The sequence below is a fragment of the Euleptes europaea genome, chromosome 2, assembly GCF_029931775.1.
Source record: "Euleptes europaea isolate rEulEur1 chromosome 2, rEulEur1.hap1, whole genome shotgun sequence".
Classification (NCBI taxonomy): domain Eukaryota; kingdom Metazoa; phylum Chordata; class Lepidosauria; order Squamata; family Sphaerodactylidae; genus Euleptes; species Euleptes europaea.
In genome coordinates this window covers 45831864-45859568 of record NC_079313.1, presented here as the reverse complement: position 1 = coordinate 45859568, position 27705 = coordinate 45831864, and the positions used below count along the sequence as shown (strand labels likewise).

At 46.0% G+C, this 27705-nt stretch overlaps 1 protein-coding gene across 1 annotated transcript in view; it reads left to right on the top strand.

The window, feature by feature from the left end:
• Positions 1 to 26572, top strand: part of DPYD (dihydropyrimidine dehydrogenase) — a 750022-nt gene extending 723450 nt beyond the window's left edge. Inside the window, exons 22-23 of the mRNA XM_056844741.1 lie at positions 22644 to 22784; positions 26326 to 26572. Coding sequence (XP_056700719.1) covers positions 22644 to 22784; positions 26326 to 26496 — 312 coding nt within the window. The 3' untranslated portion in view covers positions 26497 to 26572. The remainder of the gene's footprint in view (positions 1 to 22643; positions 22785 to 26325) is intronic.
• Positions 26573 to 27705: the final 1133 nt, after the last annotated feature.

The window sequence follows — 27705 nt, the reverse complement described above, 5'->3', positions numbered from 1 at the left end:
GGTGAGGAGGCAGGGGTAACAGCAGAGTGGAGTGGGTGTCCCAGGGCAAGCTTCTGAGCCATGGCTTTCTTTTGTCTACAGGACTGTCAGCCCCTCACCCCCACGACCTGGTGAGGCAATCATCACATATCGTTCCCCCCCCAACACATGGCACTTGCTGTTCTTGGCCGACAGCCCTCTCAGGGGAGGGCGGCGTGGTGACAGTGGCCGCTTATTGGCAACGGTGCCAAGTGCCTCCCCTTCCCACCAACTCAGGTTGCCGCTGGCCCCGTCTGGAGAGGAGGCTCCCCCCTGCCAGGTCCCCCTCAGGCATGGCCCCACTCAGTGCTCTCACAAACACCGCCCAGACCATGGTCCTGGGTCCCCACCCCTCACGGAGAGATTGTCCTTATCCTGAGCTCCCAGTCGTGTGTGGAGGGGGTGGGTACCCATCAGTGCAGGCGGTACCTCTGTGAGCTCTGCTTCAAAGGGGCCCAATAAAGGGAGCTGCATGCTCCAGCAGAAGCCCATATCTGGCGTCATTGTGTTTCTTGGGGCTGGAGGGATGGGGAGGAGGTTGGAGCAGAATGGGCAAATGAACGGGGACGGCAGAAAGGACGGCCCATGGGGGTGGGGAGAGGGTGGGATCTCTTGGAAGGGTTCTCAAGGGCCACCTTCTGCGTGGCATGCCCTGGTCTCAGTGCCCCCCTCTAACCGTTTCACGGTCGGGGTCCCTCAAGGTGGGAGAGTTGCAGGGGCATGGTCGACCTCTGGGGCGGGAGCGCCACCTTCTCCTCCCGTAGGTTTGAAGGGTTTCTGCAGGACCCAGTCCCATGTGGCCCCCCCTCATCCCCCTCCCAGAGGCCGTGGGTCCATGTGGGTCAAGGCCGCCTTGCTCTCAATGTCATGCCCCGTCTGCCTGTCCCCTGGACTCTGCCCACTCTCGAGGAGAGCCCCATGCCATTGTGGCCCCCTGTTCTCAGAGAGAGCTGAATGAATTGACCAAGGCCTCTGATGGAGCAGGCATGCCTCCCTCCCCCTCGCTGAATTCCGGGGGGGCAGCCTCACCTACTCCCCCCTGATAGCGGCTCTCGGCAGACTCCCAAGCCTGTGGTGGCAGGTGTCGCCAGGCAGGAAGGCCCCATCCCCCAAAGAGACGACAGAAATCCTGTGGCAATGGGCGCCAAAACCATCCTTTATTAGGTTCCCTGTCTGCATACTTGATGACTCTCTGCCCCATCAGCCCGCCAGTGCCCCTGCTGCCCCGGTCCAGGGTTGACAGCCCGTCAGTGTCCTAGGATGGAATTCTGCCTTCCTGGTGCTCTGTGGATACCCCTCCCCTCTCACGCATGCCCCCTGATGGTGGGGACATGCCCCTTGACAGGGTGCACCTCCTGCTCCTCCCGCCACAAAGCCGCTCGCACCAGCTCCCTGGCAATGTGGCCGGGTAGGTCGTGGCTGCCGGCATCCACCTCCTCCTTGAGGCCCTCGCCATCCCCTCCCAAGGCCCCTCAGCGGGGTCAGGGGAGGAGAGGGGAAGGCCCTGGCGGAGGGCGATGTTGTGGAGCATGGCACACATGCCAAAGAGTTTGGCCACCCACTCCGGCTGCATCGCCCGACAGTCCCCCGTATGATGGAGACAGTGGAAATGCATCTTGAGTTGGCCAAAGGCCCTCTCAATAATCATGCGGGTCTTGCGGTGACAGCAGTTGAAGAGCGCACGGTCTGCCGAGTCATCCACCAGGTAGGGTGTCAAGTGATAGGGCCACAGGGGGTATCCACGGTCGCCTGCAGTAGGAGGGGGAGAGAGATGAGCATCTGAGAACAGCCCTCCCCTTGCCATCCGCCATGTTCATCGTTGACTCAGCCTCCACCCACTCATCTAGCAGCCAGCCTTTCCCCTCCGGCCAGGTCTCCAGGAGGAAATGCAGACCCAAGGCATCAAAGATCTGGGCATCATGCACTGACCCCGGGAACTTGGCAACCTGGTCGCTGAAGATGCCTCTGTGGTCACAGGAGGCCTAAACGTTGATGATGTAGAAGTGGTGGCGGTTACGGTACAGGTGCTGGTCTTCTTGAGGGGCCAGCAGAGCGATGTGAGTGCAGTCCACAGCACTGATGATGTTCAGGAAGCCTGCAGTGGCCCGGAAGCCGGCTTGAATGGGGGCCAGCTCTGCCTCCTCAGTAAGAAAGTGGACGTGACTGCCAATGTTGGTGAGCATGGCATCCAGGAAGGTGTGTAGGCACCGGCATGCCGAGGAGGGGGAGACCTCGAGAACGTTGGCTATGACCCCTTGGAAGCTGCCACTGGCCAGAAATCTCAGGGACAGGAGCACTTTCTGGAGGATGAGAATGGGCCAGGGACCCGCCATCATTCCTTGCAGGGAGGGCCCGATCTCTTGACACAGAATCTTGATCGCAGCCCTGTCTAGGTGGAATCTGTCTAGGCACTTGGCGTCAGATAGATGCAGGGTGTTGATGCGCTCCCTGAACCTGCGGGTGCGTTGCCGCCGCCACATACCCACCCACACATAAAGAGATGGCATCAGGTGGAGGACTGACAGTTGGCTCAGAAGTGGCCCCTGGTAAATGAGACACAGATGGGCGAGGTGGCGACCTCCGGGAGCATCCTGCCCATCTGCCATGGAGGATTTCGGGTCCAGCAGTGCCACGGCCGCCTGTCCGCCTGCAGACTAGATAGGCTGGAATGCCTTCCCAGACAATGGTTGCCGCCCTGGGCCATCCCCCCCACGCTCCACATCTGTGCCCCACCAAGGTCATCCGGGCTGCCGAGCGGCCCTTATCGCTGAAGACTCCCCCTCCCCCTCCCTTCCCAGGCACCCAGGGAACATGGCCGAGGGCGCTGAGCATTCCCGCACTCCCTCGTGCCAGCCCAATTGGACAGACAAGAAGCGGCTTCTCTTCGAGTTAGTAGCTGACAACCCATCAGTCGCCCTCCTTCCAGATAGACACATGCCCTCACAGGCGCGTCGCCGTGAGTTCTGGGAGGATGCTGCCCTACGGGTGTTGGCCCTGGTCCATGCGAGCAGGATGGGCCCCTCTTGTCTGAAGCGTTGGAACGACTCCTTTGGCTGGGCGAAGAAACGGGTGCGGCGGCTGGTGGTGCAGGGATTGGCTGTCAAGGATGCCCTGAGCAGGGGCTTGGAGGAGGCTGAGGTCATATTCCAGCTTCTCATTCTGGCTGCGTCGGTGGAGGGAGGAGGGGTTGAGGTGCTCCATGGTGAGTGTCGGAGGTTGTGGGGAGGGAAGGGGGCATTAAGGCGACAGCCTCTGAACGGCGGTCCTCTGCCTTGCAGGATGCGATTTCCAGATGGAGAGCAACAGCACACCAGCATCACCTGGGAGCCAGCCCAGCACCGACTTGCAGGGCAGCTGGGCCAGGAGGGCACCCAGCATCGAGGCTGACATGGCTTCTGAGACTGGCCCTGCCCCTGGATGTTCTTGCAACGTCCCCGTCAAGAAGGGTCACTTACCGGACAGCAGCTCCCTGGAGATCCAGGAGCCTGGGCCAGAGGAGGCCATGGAGGTCTGCCCAGAATTCAGCCTTCCGATGGCCACCTGCTTGCCAGCGCCTGAGAGCGAAGGTCTGGGGTGAGGGTTGGGAATGGAGGTGCGGAGGAGGGATGGCATGAAGGTAAGGGGTTCCACCCTCTCTCTGCAGGTGCACACACCTCAGCTGCCAACACTGGGGCAATTGACATGCCGGGCCACCCCCTGCAGACGCCCCAAGAGGCCCCCAGCTACTCCGGCTGCATCACGCGAAGAGGTGTTACCATGACGAGGTCTCGTGCCTGGGGGGGTCGGCAGGTGGCAGCCGAAGCCTCGGGACCGTCATCTGCAGATGAGCATTCTGAGGACGCAGTGGACCCCCCTCCACCCTGCCAGAACCCTCCTGCCAACACCCTCTGGGAGGGAGCTGCCACCTGCCCAGAGGACAAGGGGACGGATAGTCCGGCCCTTGGGCCGTGTGCCCGCGCCCCCTGCCCATCCCAGCCCACCCCCACTTTTTCTTCCATGTGGGCTGCCATTGAGAGGGATCAGCTGGAGACCAGACGGGATTGGTGAGAGACTAGCAAAAGGGCTGATCGCTGGATGGAGACCTTGGCTGGCGATGTGACCACCTCCTGAGGTCTCCTGGCGACGATGCTGGAGCTGACCTGCTCCATGTCTGAGCAGCAGGCTGGGTTCCTGCAATCCCTTCAGTGTGCCTCCGTGCCCCCACCGCCACCTGCCCAGGCCAGCCGACCCCCCACCCTGCGCACGGCCCGCACCCCACCACCCACGCTCGCACCAGGGCATGTGCCCCCACATGCCGAGGGCGCCCATAGGCCTCTGACTTCTGGCACCCTGGCTTCCACCACTTGGCTGGCTGTCAGTCCCGGCCGACAGTATACTCGTGGTGGCACACATGATGTGTGTGCGGGAGGCCATGAAGGTGGTGTTGCCGAGTGCACGGCAGTCCTTTCCAAGGCAGCCGGTGCTTGCCGTCGCCTTTCTCCCAGCTCCTCTGGGAGGTCTCCCATCCGTCTGCTCTTGCCCTGCTTAGCCCACCTCCCTCGCAGGCCCCACCCTTCGCCCAGCACTCCTTCCCCTGAGGCGGCCTTTCCCCTCTCACAGGCCACTGCCCCCATCGCCATTCTGTGGCCCGCCTCCCCACAGCAAAATCCCTTCCCTGGAAGTTGCCCTGCGAACTCGGCTGGCCCTGGCTGGCCTGAGGCTGTACCGTGACATTCCTGCACCACGGCGTCCCTGACCCCCTGCCCCGCTCTTGGCCTCTCATTTCTTTTGCAACTTTTGCCTTTTTCTTGGCGGCACACGATGCCGCAAAGCCCCTTAGGAGGCCTACCTGCAACACCATTGCTGCGCCCCGGCTGGCCGGCCGCTGCAGCCTGCCTGCGGTCTCAGGAATGGGCTGATAGGGTTTCAGACAATGATTATGTGAGCTTAGAGCTGTACGGATCCTGCGTGGCCCTGCCCGCTTCTATTCACTTATGGTGCCTTGATTCCCTCTTGCCACCTCATTTTCCATGGGAATTTACATGAGAACAGCTAAGGGTTTGCTATCCATGATTCCTTATTTGCCCAACATCAGACAACATTCATGTGGCAGGTATATGAAGCGTACAAGTATATTTTCTCTCCTTTCTGCTCTCCCCAGTTTGTTCACTATAAACATTTTTTCCAGCAATAAACTCTCTCCATTGGGGTATATTTTGCCACCAAGTTTCCTAATATTATCTTAATATCAGATTTCCTCATGACATCTGGTGAGTCCTCATGGCTCCTTATTTTCTTTAAACTCCATTTATTTGTATATACCTTCTGAATACACTTTCCCCTGTCTTCCTATATTACCGCCTTATTTATTTTCTTACTATTTTCTTACAATATTTCATGAGCTTTTCTCATAACTTCATTTCCCCCCCTTCAGGGCTAGTTTTATCTGTTTTCCCTGTTTAATAATATTGCTATTCCATCCACCTATATGATTATTTTGCCTTGTTGCATGTCTCCTCTACTGGACTCTCTGTGAAGATTACGCTCAGCAGTGGGTAAACGCTTTGACCCAGCTTTGTTCATTATACCTACCGCAATATACTGTTCCCTTTACAACTCTGGATCCCACTCTACTCTGTCCCTATGTTACGCAATGTACTCAAATATGTGTCTGCTTAGATTCGACTCCTTTCTCTAGTTGGAGGCCAAGTCTGTGTTAAAATAGCCTACTGTAAGGAAACTATCTACCTTCTTCCACCCCTCATTATGTTTTAATACCCAACTAAATGAAACTCTCAGATCTAGGCGCTGACCTACATGCAAGTAATAATGGATTTGTTTTAAGGTGCCACTACAATCTTAGAAGAATCACTGACGCATAGATAGAAACAAGAAATTATAGGGAATAATACAAATATCTGTACAGGGATATTTGCAGTTCTAAAGCAGTGAAATATCAAGTACCCAATCATTGTAATTTAATTCACTCATTGTAATTTAAAAGACTTAGAAAAGGTGGCCTGAGAATAGGGCCTGGAAGCCTCTGACCCCTGCCACTGCTTGGTAGGGTGCTGGTAAGGAAATGCTGGGGAAATCATCATTGCTCCAACGGTGTGAAATCACTTCTGGCATGAACCCAAAAGTAACATCACTGTGTCATAGAGTTTCTGTGGAATCCTAGAGCATTATCCCATGTAATGACATCACCTCTGGGTTCATGGTGGAAGTGATGTTGGATACCAATTTATGTGCCCCTCAGCTTCCCGCTGGTCTCCAGAGCTCAGCTGGCAATCCTACCTCAGAGTAAAACATCCCTTTAAGTTATCCTTCTCAAAGGATCTTTCAAACTATTGGGGAAATCGCTCCTTTGCAGTTTAGATGAATGGGAGGGCTTGGCTTCTGAAAAGACGTGCTTTCATGCACACATTCTCAGAACTCCACCCCACCCCAACCCCCATTCTTTAGACTGTGAGGGGACATTCATTGAAAGCAATGAAGTGCAGATAGATTGCATCGGTGTTCAGCCGCAAATTTGGAAGTGGATCCAATTTAAGTTTGCAGTCAGAGCTGGATTTATGCACACATGAGAACATAAACACATGAATCTCATATACTGAATCAGACTCTCCAAATGGCTTCAAAGCAGCTCATCACCTACAAAAGTGAATACTACTGTTTTCATGTTGAACATGCCTATAGTGTTGCTAACTGTACAGCATTAATTTATAGGGCTTTATAGCACTTTCTTCTAAGTATTGATGGCTTACATAAGAGTTTGAAAGTTTTAGCTTTTATAGTTTTAATTCAAGTTCTTGTCTTCCCTCTCTGTATATGGAAATATGCAAACATTTATTTATTCATAAAGGACTTAAAACGTTCCAAGATGGATTCGCCTTAGAGGTTTTACAGTTTTATTTTATAGCAAGGAAAATATTTATGTAGTTATATAAAATCAAAAACCAAATCTATACAGATTTTTAAAAATCAGTTAAAATGCAAAAGCAACTTTTAATGCCCCTAAACAGAAAATATTTCAGAGGTTTATACTTTTTAATATTATTTATAACACTTTTCAAAATCCCTTTAGCTCTCTGTAGTGCTTCCTGTTGTTTTCCAAAGTAATTTCAGTTCATATTGGACATTTCAGCTTTTCTGAATTGTTCAAATTATTTCTCTCAGTATATATTGTTTTGCTTTACTGAAAGATCCATTTGCTATTTTGAAACACGGTCACTTGATTTTTAGCAAGTACCCCCGCAGCTTTAAATTTCCTCTTTAAGCAACCAAATAGAATTGGCACCCCTTATTCATTCTTTTTTCCCCTGTATTAGTAATGATTGCATTTAACATTATTAGAATCGAGAAACAAAACTTGAAGCAGCCATTGTGTAACCAATCATTTACTATGCCAGAATAGCTCAGTTTTCAGACTTTCTACTTATAAGGAAAGGCTGTTGACGTTCACTTGTTTGTTGAAGAACCTATTCATGTTGCAAAGGATTCCAAGTCATGCTGTAAGATACATACTTGACTGTTTTCCCCATGAAATGCATGTTGAGCTTCATCCTGTAATATGGATCAAACTGATGTGAAACACCATTTTAACTATATCATGACTGGCTTCCCTTTCTCCACCCTTTTTTTGTCTTTGTTTTTGTCCATCTTATCGATTATAGTGGGGGTCCTGATTGCCCCTCTTGGAATCTCTGTGACATAGTTTAATAATAGTGCCAATTAGTATAATTAGAGTTTAATGGTTCATTGTTTATAATTATTTATAATTGTTTATTGGTTTTAGTGTATAGTCCTGCTGAATTTTGTGTTGGAGTATTTAATTATTGTTAGCTGCTCTGAGCCCAGCCTTAGCCGGGAAATAGAGCAGGGTACAAATTGAATAAAATAAAATAAAACGTCTCCAAAATGGGAAAAATATGTGCAGGGGGTATAATGCAGCACTTTTAAAAATCACTTTGGTCTTCTAAGGTAAACATGGTATAGAAAAGTTGATAGTGATAATTTTTGTCCTTTCCCCATAAATCTAGAACTTGGGTTTGGTCAATTAATTGTAGGGTAGAGATTCAGGACACAGGAGGAAAAAGTTATTCTTCATATAACATGTTATTTTAGGGAGTTCACTGCCACAGGTATGGTGATGGCTACAGGCCTGAAAGGCTTGGGGTAGAGTATGGACAGAATAATGGCGAACAAGTCTGTCAGTGGTATTAAGGATGATATTTAAACCGAATCTTCTGGTCAGAGACAGAATGCCACAGGCTATTGCCTTAATGCCTTGCAGATGGGTCACTGTGGAACACAAGATACTGGCTTGATGGATCTTTGTCTGATCCATCTGGGCTTTTCTTATGTTCTTAGAAACAGAATACCCAACCATTTACTTTGAATATCAGCATTAATGGAAAAGTGGTCTTTCAGAACAACTTCTCCATTGTTGATCTTTAAGAAACATTTGATAAATTTCTGGGGAACTTCAGGATTCCCCAGAAAGAAGTTTGAAAACTACTGTAATGGCTTATTTCTTCTGTCCCTCCATTTCTGGTTGTACACTAAATGCATTACCTTTTTTTACCAGCAGTAGACCTGGTAAAAAATTAATCTGGGTTTCTCAAAAACAGGACATGCAAAACTCATCTCATATCTTTTTTTGGAAGAGTGACACGTATGGTAGATGAAGGGAATGCTGTAGATGTAGTGTACCTTGATTTCAGTAAAGCCTTTGATAAAGTCCCCCATGATCTTCTTGAAACAAAGCTAGTAAAATGTGGGCTGGACACTGCTACTGTTAGGTGGATTGGTAATTGGTTGACCAACCGAACCCAAAGGGTGCTCACTAATGGTAGAACTTCATCCTGGAAAGGAGTGACCAGTGGGGTGCCACAGGGGTCTGTCCTGGGACCGGTACTATTTAATATTTTTATAAATGACTTGGATGATGGAATAGAGGATATGCTAATCAAATTTGCAGATGACACCAAGTTGGGAGGGGTAGTTAATACCCCAGAGGACAGGGTCAGAGTTCAGAATGACCTTGATAGACTGGAGAGCTGGGCCATAAGCAATAAAATGGATTTCAATAAGGAGAAGTGTAAGGTACTTCACCTAGGCAGAAATAACATAAGGCACAGGTACAGGATGGGAGAGAGTTGGCTTGACAACAGTACATGTGAAAGAGATCTGGGAGTCTTAGTGGATCACAAACTGAACATGAGTCAACAGTGTGATATGGTGGCTAAGAAGGCCAATGCAATTCTGGGCTGCATCAATAGGAGTATTGTGTCTAGATCAAAGGAAGTAATATTACCACTGTATTCAGCATTGGTCAGACCTCACTTGGAATACTGTGTCCAGTTTTGGGCTCCACAATTTAAGAAGGATGTTGACAAGCTGGAGCATGTCCAGAGGAGGACGACCAGAATGGTCAAAGGTCTGGAATCCATGCCCTGTGAGGAGAGACTTAGGGAGCTGGGTTTGTTTAGTCTGGTGAAGAGAAGGTTAAGGGGTGACATGATAGCCATGTTTAAATATTTGAAGTGATGTCATGTTGATGAGGGAACAAGCTTGTTCTCTGTTGCTCCAGAGACAAGACACGGAGTAATGGATTTAAACTAAGAGAAAAGTGATTCCACCTAAACATTAGGAAGAACCTTCTGACAGTGAGGGCTGTTTGAATGCGCTGCCTCGGAGGGTGGAATGTGCTGCCTCGGAGGGTGGTGGAGTCCCCATCTTTGGAGGTCTTTAAACAGAGGCTGGATGGCCATCTGTCGGGAGTGCTTTGATTGTGGGATCCTACATGGCAGGGGGTTGGACTGGGTGGCCCTTGTGGTCTCTTCCAACCTTGTGAACTTGTGAATCAACTTTACAATCAAATTGTAAAACTAGCTAATTAAGACTATCACAATATCTAGCTCTGAAGATTTGGTTTATTTCCATGTTCTTGCAGATGCCTGAAAATATCCTTTCCACAGAGTATGATGTTATTCGTCAGGAGAAATATGTACCCTTTCCTCTTTTTTGGTAACTTTGTTCTCATCCATCTTTCTTATAGTCGAGCATTTATCTCCTCCCCCGTTTTTTCTGATTTGCCTTTCCCCATTTCTCTATTGCTGTTGATTAATAACTGCTTGACATATCTAATCTGCAAATCTTTCATTTTCCCAGATATTGTGCTATCTACCAAAATAGCTCTTTTCATTTTAAAATGAACAATGTGACTTTTTATGCACATGCGTGCTCCCTTTGAGTATGTCTTCTGGGATACATAATACAACTATTGTGCTGCAGCCTTGGATAAAAGGATTCCTCTTAATTTATGCCCTGGTCTCCTGGGTTCACAGTATTTTACAGTCCCACAATACAAGAGACAATATGCTCGTCGGTAAACCAATGATCAGAATCATTAGAAAGGAGAGTAGTACTTATTTGAAAATAGAATTTAGTTATTAATTTTAAAGTTCATATTTGAAATTACTCTACACATTTTTGATGCTTTTCATATAGAGAGTACTTGTAATGTTCAGGCTTCTATTGTGTTTGCCATCACACAATTCCTATGAGGCTGTTTATAAACCATTCTTCTTTGTAAAACAATGGGTTTGACAGCTTGGATTACAGCACATTGAATTTCTTTTGGTGGCTGAGGAGGCTAGTCTTACTTTGGCAGAACCTGTTACAAGCCTGTAATTTTAAATGGATGACACTGTGCATTCTTGTACTTGCCCTTGCACCAAACTTGTACAAGCCATTTCTTGTTACAGCTTTAGATTTCAGCCTAGAGTCTGTTTCTAAGATCATTGCCATTGCCATTTTAGGAGGAACAAACCATAAGGTGGACCAAAACATTATAAAATCAGAGTTGCCACTGAAAATGGCAGCACTATGTTAATATCTTTCCTTTTCCAGTTCATAAAACACATTAAAACATAATCACTTCTGTACTAGCAGCAGCCAATAATACAGATCAGAGACAAGGAGATGCATAATGTCATTGTTTCAGGATTAGGGTTGCCAGCTCGGTGCTGGGAAATTCCTGGAGATTTAGTGGTGGAGCCTGAGGAGGGCAGGGTTTGGGGAAGGGAAGGACCTCAGTGGCATATAATGGCATGGAGTCCATCCTCCAAAGCAGCCATTTTTCCAGGTGAACTGATCTCTGTAATCTGGAGATCAGTTGCAATTCCAGAAGACTGCCAGGTCCAATCTGGAGGTTGGCATCCCTACAGTTTATCACAAAGGGGTGAGGGGAAATTCATTTTAAAAATTGGCTGCCCCATGTTTATTGTAACATGCATTTCTCTTCTGAGCTTCAGAGGCAGAGTTTGGTCAGTGCGGGTTGAATGAGCCTAGGTTTTCCACATCCGAATCCAGTTTTTATCTATGAGACCTATAGAATGAGGGGAAATTAAAATTTGTTTTTTTATTGTTTTTATTTTCACAATGATTGCGGGGTTATATCATTAGAAATAGAATTATCAGGTGGCTCCAGTTCTATGCACACACCTCGGCAGCCCCACTGACAAAGGATCAGCTGTACAGGTGTCACCAAGGGCAGAACTAGGAAGCAACAGGATAGCATGGGTCTAATTAAGGGTAGAATTTGGCCGGCAAAATCCTCATTACTGGAGATAATGCACTAGTTGGGAAGAACACAGCTTGACTATCAGAAGAGCTGGCTTGCCCTCTTATAGAGCTGGCAGTTAGCAAAAACATCATTAGGCCGGTAAATTGAACAAACGTAATCCGGGGGACCCCAAGATGAAAGCAAATATGAAATGGTATAATGCCATCTTTCAATATCTTTTGTTTGGAGCCAACTTGTACTTTACATGGGGGAAGAAATAGCAAATTCATCTATATTGTTCTAAGAATTTCCATGCTAATCAAGAGAGAAGGCAGTAATGCTGTAAAATGTTGCACCTGCGAAGGCTCTCCTGCATCCTCTGTTTTTATTACAGCTTCGTAACACATTTTCATGTTTCCTTTCATAAAAATAAAGTTTCAGTTCTTAATTTTACAAAGCAATGCTAGTCGATGGAAGCATCAGCTCCCTGCCTTACCTGGAGCTGGATTTGTGGGATCCGCGCCGGGAGCCAGGAGTTCCCGCCACTTTTCCTCCTTCCGTGGGGGGGGGGAGTGCTGGCGAGGCCGCCACTGGTGCGCCTTTCCCCACCCCAGTTCCTGGAACCGGGGCTGTTCCGCAGGCTGGCTGTGGGCCAGGAGCGGCCGGCGTTGCCCCGCTCAACTCCGTGGTGCAGGGGAAATGGCAGAGGCCAGCCATGCAGCAGGCTGGGTTCCAGCCCCGCCCACCCCGTTTGAATAGGCCAATCAGGGCCCAGGGTCCTTGTTCTTCCCAGCCAGCTGGAATGGGACCTGAGGTTTTCACTCAGGTCTGCTGGCCGGGTATATATAGGGCCGCTTGCCCCGGCTCTGGTCAGTCCTCTGCTTACTTAGTCCCGCCCTCCCTCCCTTTGTTCAGTGTTTGTAAAAAATTGTCACAACTTTAAGGTTGGCGGTTTTGGCATGGGGCCTGTTCCTGTTTGGGGGAAAGCCGGCCTGCGTGCCCCCCCCTTTTCCCAGGCTGGAGACCCCAATAAGGGGTTTTGGGTGAGGCCGGATTTTGACATGCCCAGCTGGGGGCTGTAAGGGTTGGCTTTCCCACGTGGCAGGGGACCACACAGTAGCTGCCGTCCAAGTGGGTCCTGGATACTGCCATCTCAGGCTGCGCCCAGCAAGAGTGGCTGGCGCAGGTTACATCAGCTGGCATCGGGTCACCTGATGTCAGGATTCTGCCTCCATGCCTGCCAATGCCTAATGCTGAAGCTAATAAAGTTGTGGCCTGTTTCAATCCATCCATGTTGTTCTTGTATTCTTGTAATGTCTACCTTGCGCTTGTATTTGCTTGGGGTTCTGGGCCCGTGGTGGGGCGGGGGTGGGTGCCACAGGGTGGGGCTGGACCTCTGGATCCCTTAATTGGCCTGGGCCCACAAATGGAAACCACCTGAAACTTAATGAAGCATAGTTGTATAAAACAGTGATCTAAAATGAAAGTTTCATTAAAGCATATTAATACAAAGAACAAAACCCATAAAACCTCTCTTAGACAAAGTAATCTGAGTGATTGGGAATGGAATACCTTTGTGCCAGTTTCTCTATAACAAATTGCTATAAAAAGAGTATACAGGGATGACTCAGAAGAGAGTCACACCAGGATAATCCCAAATTGCTTTAAAACCAGCTGTACCTTTCTTTTGCCAACCATTTTTTTCTTTAAATTCTAAAATGAAACAAATCACAACCATAAATTATGGTAAGGCATGGCCATACCCCTTAAGTGCACTTAAGTCTTAATGAAGACAGGGATTTAAGCACACATTATGAGCTATTGATTTCCATGGGATTTAAGCATGCCTAACTTTTTTGCTGGATATCTAAAAGCTAGAACAGATTAGGTAGCACATACCAATACAGTGAGTTCATCGATCTACTAAAGCATCTTTATTGATCAACAAATATGGTAGTTTTCTTTGTGGAATAATCAGAAAGGTAAAAAATTTCCCCCACACAATTGGGGACCGGTTGGTAAATGGGGAAAGTGGGGAGCATCCTGTCTGCAACTCATGAATATGGTGCTGTTCCAAGAAAAACCATGAAAGTTACTCTGTGGGCCCTGCAAAAGCATTCAGCAGTATATATAGTTACTATTTGGATTGGTAGCCATAGTCATCATTGTTCCTATTTATGTTAAGAAGAGATGCTTCTAAAATTCGCTTCTGAAATTCTCTTCCAAAGTTTCAAATTGCCTTGTATTGTTGGTAAAGTGAGAGTTTGTATTTCCATGCGCTCTCATGGGTCACTAAGCACACACGGTTTGCTGTGGTTTTCATTCCTTACACTGATTTTGTACCTTTTCTTTCCTACATGCTCATGCACATAAAGATCCATGTGAAATGATGTTAGGCTGGACTCACAATTCACTCTTGATTTCTCATCAAAATGTTCTTCAGATTGAAATTTTATCTATAGAAGTGCCAGTGAGGATTCCATGGAAGGTTAGATTCCTCAGTTTTCTTCCCTCATATCCAGAAATGGTTATCATCAGGAATTTAAGAAGGAAAGAAAAATACCAATGTGTCTGCTATGCTGAGATTTTGAGAAAGTATGACCACATATTGCAATATAGAAATGAAAAAGAGAATCATTTTCAAATATTACTTTTTGTATGCCAACAAACATGTGCACATGCATGCACACACACCATGGGATGTGTGTGTTTGTGTGTGTGTGTGTGCACAGGCACATATATATAAGTATCCAGGACAAAAAGCTAGTTTTGGAAATGTTTGTATTACATTTTGCTATTATGTTGCAGAAGACTGCAATTGCCAGAGAGTCCATGGTGGAGTATTGATCAGACTAGGACTGAGGAGCGCAGTCCTGTTCAGCTAAGTGTGACACAGTGGGTCGGTCACTCTTACAGCCTATCCTATCCTTAAATGGGGGAGACACTCCTTGGATGAAGGGCAGAATAAAAATAGATAGAAAGGTTTTTTAATGGCACACAAAGATCCATTTTGAAAGATTTTTCTATTATATTTCTGTTTCCATGTTGCAGCACAAGTGTACTTTTCCCTAGGACCTGGAATCCATGGGACTTTTAGAAAAACAGAGAAATGATCTCTCTCTCTCTACCCCATGGGCTCTATCCCTCAAACCTCTGCAATATCTGACATAAAATTCTCTAAACAAAAACCCAGGAGTAATCACAGAACAAATAAAATTTAGGATAACGTTGAGGACATCTGCCCTTTCCTATTGATAAAACCTTAAAAGAGAAACCATGATGTTATTGTATATACACTTACATAAAGATTGTTTTGTGTGATGTTTTATCAGTGGACGGGAGCACATTTGCATCAGCAAAACAATATATTTATTTTTTAATCCTTCAGGAACAATTTGGTGTCAGTATTAACAATATCAAAGAAGCATATTCTGTATCTTGTAAAGAGAGCTCATCCACCAAAGAAATTAAAGCCATCTCAGTTCCACAACCAGGCCTGAAGTCTGGGGCAGATGAGTCATCTGGAAAGTCCTAGAGTTGCTCGGCAACAGTGTTCTCTATTACCTTCTTCCGTAAAGGCAGGTTATAGCCTAGAATTGGCCTTCTGATCTGAAGAAGGCTTCTTTAATAAAGACTGCATTGCTGACTCATTCAAAACACCCTTGGGAAAACATCATCATATGATTAGGTGTAAATAATTTTCATTAGCAGCTCTCTCACCATATCCTGGGCAAACTTTTATTAGCCAGTGGGGACAAGGGTCCAAAATATAAGTGGTTGCCTTCACAACTCCTAAAACCCTGTTAGCATCCATCAGACATCCATAAAAGGACCAGACACTGCACACGTATTATGTCCAGGAGGTAAAAGGTAGAAACAAACTGATGGAACAAAAAGTTGAGGCAAACTGTGCACCTTCCATGCCAGAATTCATTTTAAATACCGTACATACTCGCGTATAAGCCAAGTTTTTCAGCCCAAAAAAAAGGGCTGAAAAAGCCGAACTCGGCTTATACGCGGGTCAATACAGTAGAGGGGGGAGGAGGGAGGGGGGAACTTACCGCTGTCACCGCCGCCGGGCCCGCGCACCTTCCTGCAGCCAGCAGCGGCCTTCCTGGGCCGGCAGGAGGCCCCTCCAGGCCGGGCCGTTGGCGCCACTGCGCCCGCGTGGCTTCCTGCGGCCAGCAGCGGCCTTCCTGGGCCGACAGGAGGCCCCTGCAGGCCTGGCCGCCGCCGCCGCGCCCGCCCGCCTTTCTGCGGCCGGCAGCGGCCTTCTTGGGCCTGGAGAGGCCCCTGCAGGCCGGGCCGGCAGCGGCCTTCCTGGGCCGGCAGGAGGCCCCTCCAGGCCGGGCCGCCGCCGCTGCGCCCACGCGGCTTCCTCCGGCCGGCAGCGGCCTGGAGGGGCCTCCTGCAGGAGCAGGCACATTACCGCTGCCGATTCGCCGCCTCTCTCGGTGAGTAGGGGGTTCAGGGGCTCTTCCCCTTCCCCCCTTGGATGGCACTGGGGTCGGGGTGGGTTGGGGTGGGTCGGGAGGGCCCGGGAGGCCGGCAGGAGGGCGACCTGGGGCAGGGGCGAGACCATCCCTGCGCTCTAAAATGGCGGCCGCTCTAAAATGGCGGCCGCCATTTTAGAGCGCAGCATTGCCGGTAAAGGGAATTTCTTATTGACCCTCGGCTTATACGCGGGTCAATAAGAAATTCCCTTTTCTGGCCTCAAATTTGGAGGGGTCGGCTTATACTCGGGTCGGCTTATACCCCAGTATATATGGTACTCTCCTACTTAAAAAAGGAGAAGATGAGAATGCAAAGCAGAAAGACCTTCTGCATCAATAAAGGAATAGAATGGGGGGGGGGGAATCTGTATGTCCTTAATGATAATAGTCCTTACCTCCAATATAAAATTGCTGTTTTGCTCCTCCTACAACCCTCAAACCCAGCTAATATTTCAAGATATTCATGCCTTTTGAAGCATGGGTAAAATGTAACTTCGTGTCTTGCAAGCTTCATTTATTCTTTGCCAACTTTAATTTTAAAGTCTGTGCAACATTATCTTTCTAGTGTGACTTTCCCTGGAATCCTCAACCTTTGCTCTTTTGTTAAATGTCAGTTTCAAAAGCTTCATTTAGAGTTCCAACATAGTAATGCAAAAGTGACAGTGGGTTAAATTTCTTGGTGTGCTGCAAGCCATGATACATTCAGGCCATGAAAGGCTGGATGCCTTTCATGCATTTTTCTACAATCCAGAGCTTTCCAGCATCTTCATATCATTTCAAGGGTGTTTAATGCATGGTCACTTAATCCTCCTTTATTCCCTGTTTCAGCGAGGATCAAATTTTTGGGTATGCACGTTACCTCATTCCTTGGAAGCTCAACTCTGCTTCAGTGCAAAATGAACCTGGCTTTTCCCATTCCTCTTCTTGCCTGAATTAAACCGTGGATCCTGGCTCATTCCAGAATCACTGAGCGAGCATACAACTTTCTCGGTTTGAGCTTCGCCCCACCCTTTTCCAAATCCCTCTTCAAGGCAGCATTCTTATAGCCAAACAGGGGAAGCACAGAAGATTGGCTTCACTCACAGCCAATCACGAAGCAGTGTGTAAAGAGGCAGGGATTCAAGTGCTTCCTGCTACTTCGGAGCTCTTTCTGAGCAAAAGAAAGGCTTTTTTAAAATGAGGCTTGCATTTCTTTCCCCCCCCCCTTTCCGATTGCTCCGTTTTTTGTTCTTAAAATACTTTTTTATGCGGCAGTTGGGTTTGGGGGGAAGGAAATCTTCTCTTGCAAGGTAAGCCAATTACAGAGCAGCATTTAAAGGGGTGGGACTTGATTTGAACTTGGGAGACTTCTTTTCTGTATTCATGCCTCCATTAGCCCACAGTTTCATCCCTGATCATTCTAGCCAATGCATACAGTTTTCCCCAACCCGAGTTACTTTGATTCTGGCTAAAACGGAATAAAAGAGGTTAAAGCGACCATGCATAAATGACCAAGGTTGTTTATGCATCAGTACTTTCACTCATGTTCACCCCCAGTCTGTCTTGGTTGTTCCTTGGAGTTATGCATGAGTTTTCTGTCCATTAGAGAAGACCTCGCTGCCAGCCCTTGCAGTGTCTGGGTCTTCCCATTCCTCTGTTAACCCGACTCTTCCATCTTCCCTGAGCAAAGCCTGGGTGAAATCCCAATGCATAAAGCAAAGTGCAGGGCACGCAAGCTTCATTTTGCTCACAGCCAATTACAAAGCAGCATGTCCAGAGTCAAGGACTGAAATACTTCCTGCTTCCTCGAAGCTCTTTCTGAGCAGAAGAAAATATTTTTAAAACCAAGGCTTGGATTTCTCACCCACCCCCACTTCCTTTCATATTGCTCCATTTTTTTATGTTCTTAAAATGCTTTTTTATGTGGCAATTCTTTTTATGGGTGGGGAGGGATTTTCTCTCACAGTAAACACTACAAGTAAGCCAATTACAAAACAGCATTTAAAGGGGTGGGGACTTGATTTGAGCTTGGAGACTGCTGGTGCGTAGATTCCCAGCAGGAAAGTGCGGGTCCAGCCAGCAACGAACCTCAGGTAAAACTCCTATGCATAAACGATCATGCAGACTTTTAACTGCATCAGGGATGTTGTTTTTTCATACGTTAAGTTGGAAGTAGTAAGTGCCCACATGAATTAAGTTCTGTGAAGGTTGCAAAATAACCCCGATGGAATAGCAAATGTGGTATTGGCACTGACAAGACACCTGTGTCTTTCTTTTTTCCCCCCACAGAAGATCCGATTGTAAGCTGTTTGGGGTGGGCGCCTATTTGGTTTTGTTGAGGAAAGTCTCTAAAGCACTGTGTATATCAAGGATCCCCAATGCAGCACTTGCGGGTACCAGAGTTCTCTCCAACACCTTTCCTGGTACCTGCCAAGTACTTTTAGAAAGTGGACTAGGCCAGGTGGACTTTTTCCCAGGCAGGGCTTCTGATTGGCTACTAGAGATCTGACAGGCTGTGCTGATTAAAAGGCATCCTGTTATACAGCGTTTCTGCCTGAAATGTTGAAGAGTTACTTTGAGAGTTATGCATAACTTGGATCTCTAAAGGTCTGTGGTTTCTTCACCTCCTACAGCAGCCTTTTTATCATTGCACCTGTATCAGAAATCCAAACGTGCCCACAGGCTCAAAATGTGTACATTTTTGGCATGCATCACTAATCCATTTTTATGAGAGAAAAAGGGACTGCAATCTGACAGACAGTTGAGGTGAAGGCAAAATAATGCAAAACAGAATTGTTAAGGAGGACTTTCTTGTAGAAGGAGCAAATCTTTGGTGTAATGGTTCAGCTCATGGGGTGGCTTTTATTTTTATTTTTTTAAGACATTTCTATGCCATCTTTGCACCCAGATAGGGTCTCCAAGGTGGAAAACACTAAAACAGAGCCACCACAGATGGGAGCCACCACAGAGAATGTGCGAGTATGAGCAGTTGCCCGTCCTATCTTTTTGTAGTCTGGGACCTTCAGAAGGCTTTGCTCAAATGAGCAAAACTGTCACAGCAGAGGACAGAGAGGGGGTCCTGCGGTTATAAGGGTCCAATGCCATGAAGGGTTTTGTAGGTGATAGCTAGCACCTTGAATTGAATCTGGTAAATGAGTTCAGGGCAGACCCATGTTAAGTGCATTACAGTAGTCCAGAGGTCCTCAATGTTTTTGAGCCTGAGGGCACCTTTAGAATTCTGGCACAGGGTGGTGGGCACAACCACAAGGTGGCTGCCAAGGCAGACCAAAACAAAAAAAATGTCAGGGAGTGAGGTTATGCATAACTCTAATGATAACTCTTCAGCAGTTCAGGCAGGAGCTTTGCCTAACAGGATGGCTTTTCAAATGAACATATTGTTTAAACATCTTTTGTTGCATACACACAGCTTATCTAAAGAACAATGCATTGCAAAGAAACAGTATATATAAATATATATTAACAAATACAAATGCATCTTGACAATGTTTTACTATTTTTTAAATTTTATTTTGGTAGAATTTCTACCTTATTCTGTATTGTTGCTATGACTTTTTTTGCTAATGCAACAAAGACTTGATGATGATGATGGTGTGTGTTTTTGGAGCCAGGACTGTGTGTTATGACAAGAAGTTTCTTTTCCTGTGGAAGCAATTTGTTATATTGACATTGCCTCCAGGATGAGGTTTGCATATTGATATGCAGAGCAGCCCTGGCTCTTTACTCAATAGATATTTCTTATATCCTTGTAATGTTTCATTGTGGTATATTGTCTATATTTGATCACCACTGAAGAAGACATTGTCGAAATGCACCTCGGCATGCATTTCTGTTCTTTTTGGATGTTTTATGTTTATTGTTTTATGTTTAAAAACAATTGGTGGGTGCCAGCAAAAGAGGCAGCAGGTGACATGTCATCCACGGGCACCATGTTGGGGACCCCTGCAATAGTCTAACCCCAAAGTGTCCCTAGCAAGATCAGCCAACTGAAAGTAGAAGCCCATCTTCTGTGCTAAATGAAGCTGTAAGAATGCATGTTTTGCAGTTGCATTAACTTCACTAGCCGTACATCTGGATCCAATATAACCCTAGGCTCTTAATGAAGTCAGTGAGCGTCAGCTGGGAAGCACAATGTCTTTCTAGACCTCAGCCTTCCCAATCAGCATTACCTGTGTCTTGTCAGGATTCAATTTTAGCTTGTTCACCCTTAGCCATTTAAAGCCCCTGGTTCAAGATCACCAGGTGATTGGATAAAGGAATATAAAGCTGGGTGTCATCACTATATTCATGACAGACTACTCCAAAACTATGACCCCCCCCAAAAAAAAGTAGTATGATGTAAGCCACTTGTGGTCCCCACTGGGGAGAAAGGCAGAGTATAAATTAAGTAAATCAATTAATAAAGAATGAATAGCATGGATGATAAGATTAAGCCTTGTGGAACCCCACAAGACAAGTCCAGCACTAATAACAACTGGTCTCCAGCAGCAACCCTCTGGGTCCTGCCCATAGGGAACAATTTAAACCAAACCCAGGTACATCCCTTAATCCCCAGTACTTAAGTCTGAGCTGGGCCTCTGTGATTAAGGGGTTGGAGCACCTTTCCCATCAGGGAAGGCTAAAGAGGCTGGAACTTTTCAGTTTAGAAAAATGATAATGGTGGGGGTGGCATGAGAGAGGTTTATAAAAATATGCATGATATCTCCCAAAATACTAGAACTCCAGGGCATCCAGCAAAGTTGATGGGCAGTGGGTTCAGGACAAAGGAATACTTTTTACTTAATGAGTGATTAAGATGTTGAATTTGTTGCCAGAGGATGAAATGATGGCCATGAGCACGGATGGCTTTAAAGGGGGGGAGGTTAGCTAAATTCATGGAGGATAGGTTTCTCAGTGGCAAGTAGCCATGGAGACAAAAGAGAGCCTCCATATTCAGAGGCAGTAAACCTCTGAATACCAGTGTTAGGAGCTGTGCCCTATTGTTAGACCTCCAGAATAACCAGTTGGCTACAGCATGATGAGCCCCGTGGTGCAGAGCGGTAAGCTGCAGTACTGCAGTCCAAGCTCTGTTCACAACCTGAGTTCGATCCCAACGGAAGTTGGTTTCAGGTAGCCGGCTCAAGGTTGACTCAGCCTTCCATCCTTCCGAGGTCGGTAAATTGAGTACCCAGCTTGCTGGGGGTAAAGGGAAGATGACTGGGGAAGGCACTGGCAAACCACCCCGTAAACAAAGTCTGCCTTGGAAACGTCGGGATGTGACGTCACCCTATAGGTCAGGAATGACCTGGTGCTTGCACAGGGGACCTTTACCTTTATACTGTATGATACAGGATGCTGGACTAGGTGTACCGGTAGTCTGATCCAGCAAGGCTCTTATATTCTTTTCAGATATTTTATTGCTCTTTCCATGGGTAGTATTGCAGTTTTATCCCAGCTACCTCTCTCTTTAATGCTCAAAGGGACAACTGCAACTGAGCATTGACATCCATTCTTTAAAATGTTTGTTTCCCATGAGTTAATTGATATTCTGGAAGTTTGAATTATTGTATTGATTCTATTTTTATTGGTCTTGGACTGTAATAAATAAATTTGATTTGACACCCATTCCAGCTAGAGATCTTACTTGCAGCTGCTCCTGTTAACTAGAAGGTGCAGGATATTTTCTGTCTGAGCTCTAGTGGCTGAGGTGGTGGTTGCTGTTATGCCATCACGGTCTGTGTTAAACAGCCAGAAAAAAGAACTCATGCAGTAGCAGTATCTGAAATGAGACATGCAGTACTATTGCAGCTGCAGCAAGCTCTGCTGGTCTCAAGAAAGAACCAGCTCATGCATACTGGGGCAGCTACGTGTTGTAGCTGTGTTGTACAAATGTCACCCTCAGTAAAGAGGAGCATGTTGCCCTTTTGTCAATCTCTTCAATCAAATGTCTTCAGAACCAAGACTTTGGTTTCATGACTTCAGTATCTTTTTACAGGGATAAAGTCTTGAATATTCTCTTTAAAAGAATTGGATTGATCAATTGTACCGTGATGGTGATACTGTGTGGTTATTTGGCCATTTGCGTGTCCATTCCAGTTGTGAGGTCTTTTGTTTCCTGTTGTTTAATGGCCCTGTTTCCTGCTCTTATAATGAGTTCTCAGAACTGTGCTAATGAAAAGTTACCATGGACAAGGCAGGCTGTATGTATCATGCCTTTTTGTGGCCCTGTATTGTTTCCTGTTGTGCTAAAACATTGGTCTTTAAGGATAATTTAATTAAATGCCACATTTGGTTCCCTCAGACCTAGCCCCACCACAAAAAATAATGGTAATAATGCAGAGTTGTTCTGAGGACAGGCATATTTTTTCCTCTGGTTTGTGCTTGGATTGCATATACATCAACACTTGCTATCCACATGTTTCAATGTAACATGCCTGAAGTGCTTTCCACTCACCTCATCATCCCCAGCATTGCTGTGGTGCCTGCAAAACAACATCCCACAGAAACATGTTGTCGTGTGCTCCTCTTTGGCCCTAAAACAACCTTGGGTATCTCCAAAGTGTTTCAATAATGCTTTTTCTCCCCCTTCTCACCTCTCCTCCTAGGATGTAATTGGAAAAGCACTGCGGTATATTGGAACATATGGAGAGCTCAGTAATACTGAGCAAGTTGTAGCTCTGATTGATGAGGAAATGTGTATCAACTGTGGCAAATGCTACATGACCTGCAATGATTCTGGCTACCAGGTAAGAGCACAGCTGTAATTAGCAAAAAAAGCAACTGTGAGTTATCTTTTTGCTGCTGAGGCAGGAGGAATCCACTGTCTGCTTGACGGGCATGGGGAAAAGGAGATTTACAAGATACTGGAAATTAACTCTGGCACACTCCCAGGTATAGACTGCATGAAGTGTGTCTGGTCCATTTGCAGTGGTTGTCAATAAAGCAGGGTTCTTAAAGACATGGATGCATGCAGCACTCTCGCCATCCACCAACAAGTATTCTACACAGAATCTGTTGCTGGACTGGCATGTTCTTCCAAGCATTGTATGTTGAAATAAGCCAGTGTCAGCTGATAAATTCAGAACTTACTAGAGCTAAATTTTTCAGTGGCTCCCTGTGATGGTCTATCTATTTAAATTGACACAGAGCCCTAGAGTTGAAAGGGGCCTTATAGGCCACCAAATCCCCTACTCAATGCAGAAAATCCAGAGCTAGAACACTACTGACAGATGACTGTCCAGTATCTGTCTAAGGACCTCCAGTGAAGGAGATCCATTCCACACCTCCAGGTGACTGGTTCCATTGTCAAATGGCTCTTGAGGAAAATTCTCCTCAAGTTCAATGGAAATCTGCTCTCCCGAAACTCAAGCCCATTTGATCTTGTCTTTCTCTTCTTCCATGTGGCAGCCCTTGAGGTTTTTGAAGAGCACAATCATGTCTTCTCTTGACTTAAATTAAGCTTTCATTATCTGACTTCATCAGGGTAAAGTACTCTTCAGCTGGTACAAGATATTGCCAGGTTTCCTCTTCGGTAATGGCTTTTGGTCTAGAAACCCTTCAGGAAGCCTGGATATGTATAATTTTCCTTGGTATAGCCTATCCAGTTTTTGTCCTCTCTCAGTCAGCATTTCAGACTGGCAGCAGCCTGAAGTCTTGCCAGTGTATCACTTTTCCCTTTGCTGTCTTGGTCAAATCTGATTTGTATGTTGTTGTAAGGTTAGCTGGCAGTACACATGCTATCCACAGTGCCTGCAAGCAACAAGCAAGCTGTTTGTAAAGTTCATTTTTAGATATCAGAGGTTACTGCAAATCAAAGTCTGGAGCTGAACAGCCTATCGGAGTCCTCAGAGCTATTTCCCAAGAAAAGGTTAATGCAAGTAAACAGGAAGTTTAAAACAAGTTTTGCACAGCAAAAAAAAACAGTGGAGAGAGAAGATAAGAGCTACCAGCACTGAGTTTGTTTTACGGATTCTTATTATCAAGGACCATCATAGCCTTATAAAAATGTGCTATAATACGTTACAATGACAGTGCTAAAATAATTCAGTTTGGTTTCTAGAGCGATAATGTTGTGGTAGTTTTTTTAACTTACTATTCATAGTACAGGTTAGTACTATGAAATGAAACAAAGACTGCAGTTATCACAGCTACCTAAAATGCATGGCATGGCAAGAAGCCAAAATAAGGGGAAAATACGTCTGTGCACACCAGAAAGCATATAGTAATGGTTATTTGACAAATTTCCATCCAGAATAGTACAAAACAGCCACTCTCTGAGCAAATGTCCCTGTATCCAATTTGCCGATATGTTGAAACTAGTTGTGGAAGCCTGACCAGGGATCTCATTTTGTGAAGTCGCTTCTAAGCAAGCTGGTGAACATTATAAAGATGGTTCCTATACTCCTATGGCTCAGCTTCCTGGCATGTTCCCGAACAGTATAAGCACTGAACCTCCCACAGAACTGAGCACTGTTGGCACTAGGGCTGGGCACTTTTTTCGATATTTTTCGTGTTCAAGTTTAATAAACCCAGAAATTTTCAAAAAATCTGAAAAATCTGAATGCTGGCATTATTTGGGATCTACTTTTTGAGCTCCCTTTAACTGCTGCTATTTTTAACAGTTTTTTTAACTGTTTTTTTTCCCCGTTTGGCTTTAGCCAAATGCACACTCCTAGTTGGCACACAAGAAGAAGAAGAGTTGGTTTTTATATGCCTACTTTCTCTATCACTTAAGGGAGACTCAAACTGGCTTACAATCACCTTCCCCTTCCCCTCCCCACAACAGACACCCTGTGAGGTAGGTGGGACTGAGAGAGCTCTAATGGAGCTGTAACTTGCCCAAGGTCACCCAGCTGGCTTCGTGTGTAGGACTGGGGAAACAAATCTAGTTCACCAGATTAGCCTCTGCTACTCGTGGGAGGAGTGGGGAATCGAACCTAGTTCTCCAGATCAGAGGCCACCTGCTCCAAACCACTGCTCTTAACCACTACACCACGCTGGCCCAAGGAAGTTGGGACATCTGTGTTCCACCCTGGAGGGAAGCCTTTACAAAAACTCTGGCTGGTATGAAAGCTACTGGACTGGAAGCAATGGCCATGATGCACATGTATAGGGAACCCAATAGGACTTTTGCGGTCAGAGTGGCTATGTGCCCTGCTTTCCTCTTTGTTCTTTGGAACAAACAAACCAACTTAGCCAACAAAGAAAATCAGAGCAACTCTGAGGAAACTGTGGCATCCTTCAGGCAGGCCTTTTATCCTGTGACAGGACTTCAGAGTAATCAGTTTGAGGACTGTTGCCTCTAGTCTTGCCAAAACAGGTTAACCACACAGCCTAGACCTAGGATTGCAAACTCCTGTTTGGAAAATTCCTGGAAATTTGTGGGTAGTTCCTTGGAAATGGACCTCAGTGGGATGTGATGCCACAGTCCTCCCTCCAAAGTTGCCATTTTCTCCAACGTAGGGGTGGATTGCGGGGGGGGGGGGAAATGGCCTTGGAAAAGGAGCTCACCATAGTACTGCCCCTCAAAACGGGTGCTGTGTCAGGGGGTGACTCTTCCTAGCGGCCTTAATAGCCAATCTGCCCTGCTCCATGGGAACGTTTCTCTGTAGCCTCCAAGACCTACTTAGAGGTTGGTGATCATATCTATGACCCTTCATATTAGATTTTTTAGGACCTCACCTAAGATTTTTGGAGCAAACAAGTAAAACTGGAATTGGTGAATGCACCATAAAAGGCATTTTCAAAGGCTTGCATTATACAAGTATGCTCATCAGACAGCCAGGATCGCCAGAAGCTCACTGTTGAATATACACCCTAGCAAACCCAGACTTCTTGCTATGTAATAATGGCCAAGCTCCATTGTGTGTATTCAGATGGCTTTGTGTACCAAAATAAGAGATGACACTTATGGAAATAATTCTGTACCATGAGTGCTCAAATGCCAGTAAATCACTGTGCTATGCACGATGGACTTCACTTAAAAAAATATTTTTATAGGACTTAAATATCATGGGCACAACTTGTCCTAAGGCTGATTCTGTTTTTAACCAGTGCAGAGTGGGTGGGGAAAGAGAGATAAATTTTTACTTAGGCGTGATTTGGTTCTACATTTTTAATGTTTCACAATGCATTATCTTACCCGTTAAGACCGTTGCTATAGCTACAGCGCAGTGCAAAACAAAGATGTCTCCGAGCACCTCAGCTAGAGGAAATGCAGATGCTAAAAATGGGGTTGTTCTGACCTTTTCTGTGAGTGACATCAGTGCTATTTATTTCTGCTTGCAGGCTATACAATTTGATCCAGAAATCCACCTGCCCACTGTTACCGACAGTTGTACAGGCTGCACTCTATGTCTCAGTGTCTGCCCTATTATTGACTGCATCCGAATGGTTTCCAGGACAACACCTTATGAACCAAAGAGAGGCCTGCCCTTAGCAGTGAACCCAGTGTGCTGAGGTGATCAGACCAACAGTTAAAGTGAACCTTATATTTGGTTGATTATATTGATTTGCTTTCTAATTAGTCCCAGCAACTCCAACTACGTTAAAAAAAGAAAAAAAAAGAACCTAATGTTGGCAGCCATTATAATGTCGGCTGTATCTACCAATCTCTTTTAAACCATCACACAAAGAGCAGACAGTTTGTCAAATCTTTGTTTTTTGAGAAGCATAAACTTTTTTTTCTTTGTTAGATTCTTAGATGCTGTGATAATTTGGATGATTTTTAAAGAAAAATTAGTGGAGCTTTTGCTAACCAACTGAACCCAACATAAAGACAAACTTAGTTACCAGAGAAACAGGGAGTAATTATATATTCTATTTCATTTTTTAAACTGGTTTGTTAAAAGATGTAATTAATTGCATAACACACAAACAAAGCAATATGGGGTTGTGTGTGTGTGTTTTACAGAGAGATAGAAAAAGAGATTTAAAATAGTATTTCTGAACTATCAATCAGTTTCAACTGCATCAGCATAAGGCATGGTATTACCTTAATTCTCCCTAAATTTGTCTTCTGACTAGGTACTAAAAATAAAATTGCAAACACACTACACTCTTTGGCGCTTAATGTTGTGCAGCAGGTAGCCATGTTTCTTTGCTTCTGTTCATTTGCTCAAGGGTCTGATTGATTTTGGTTGCTTTTGATTGCAAAGGTGTGCTACTTGGCAGTTGAAATTATTCTCTACGTGCTAGTGGACACTTGTCGGGAATTCCTTCCTGACTTTCCGGCTCTTGCACACAGTTGCTCAGTTAACACATTGTGCACGTAGGGCCAATTGAGGTAGGGAGGAGGGCCATTTGCCTCAAGCTCAAAGGAGATCTCACATTTAGCCACTTACTAACATTCTGGCATTAGTTTTGAGATTTCTTTTTATGTGCATCCGGAGTACTTTTTATGGCTAGGAGCCTCAAAATCTGGAAGTAGCCAAGACCTCTCTGTACTTCTGTGAGGCCCTTGATTTCATTAAATTAACTATAAGAACATAACAAAAGCCTTGCTGGATCAGACGAAGGCCCATCAAGTCCAGCAGTCTGTTCACACAGTGGCCAACCAGGTGCCTCTAGGAAGCCCACAAACAAGATGACTGCAGCAACATCCTGCCTGTGTTTCACAACACCTAATAGGCATGCTCCTCTGATCCTGGAGAGAACTGGTATGCATCA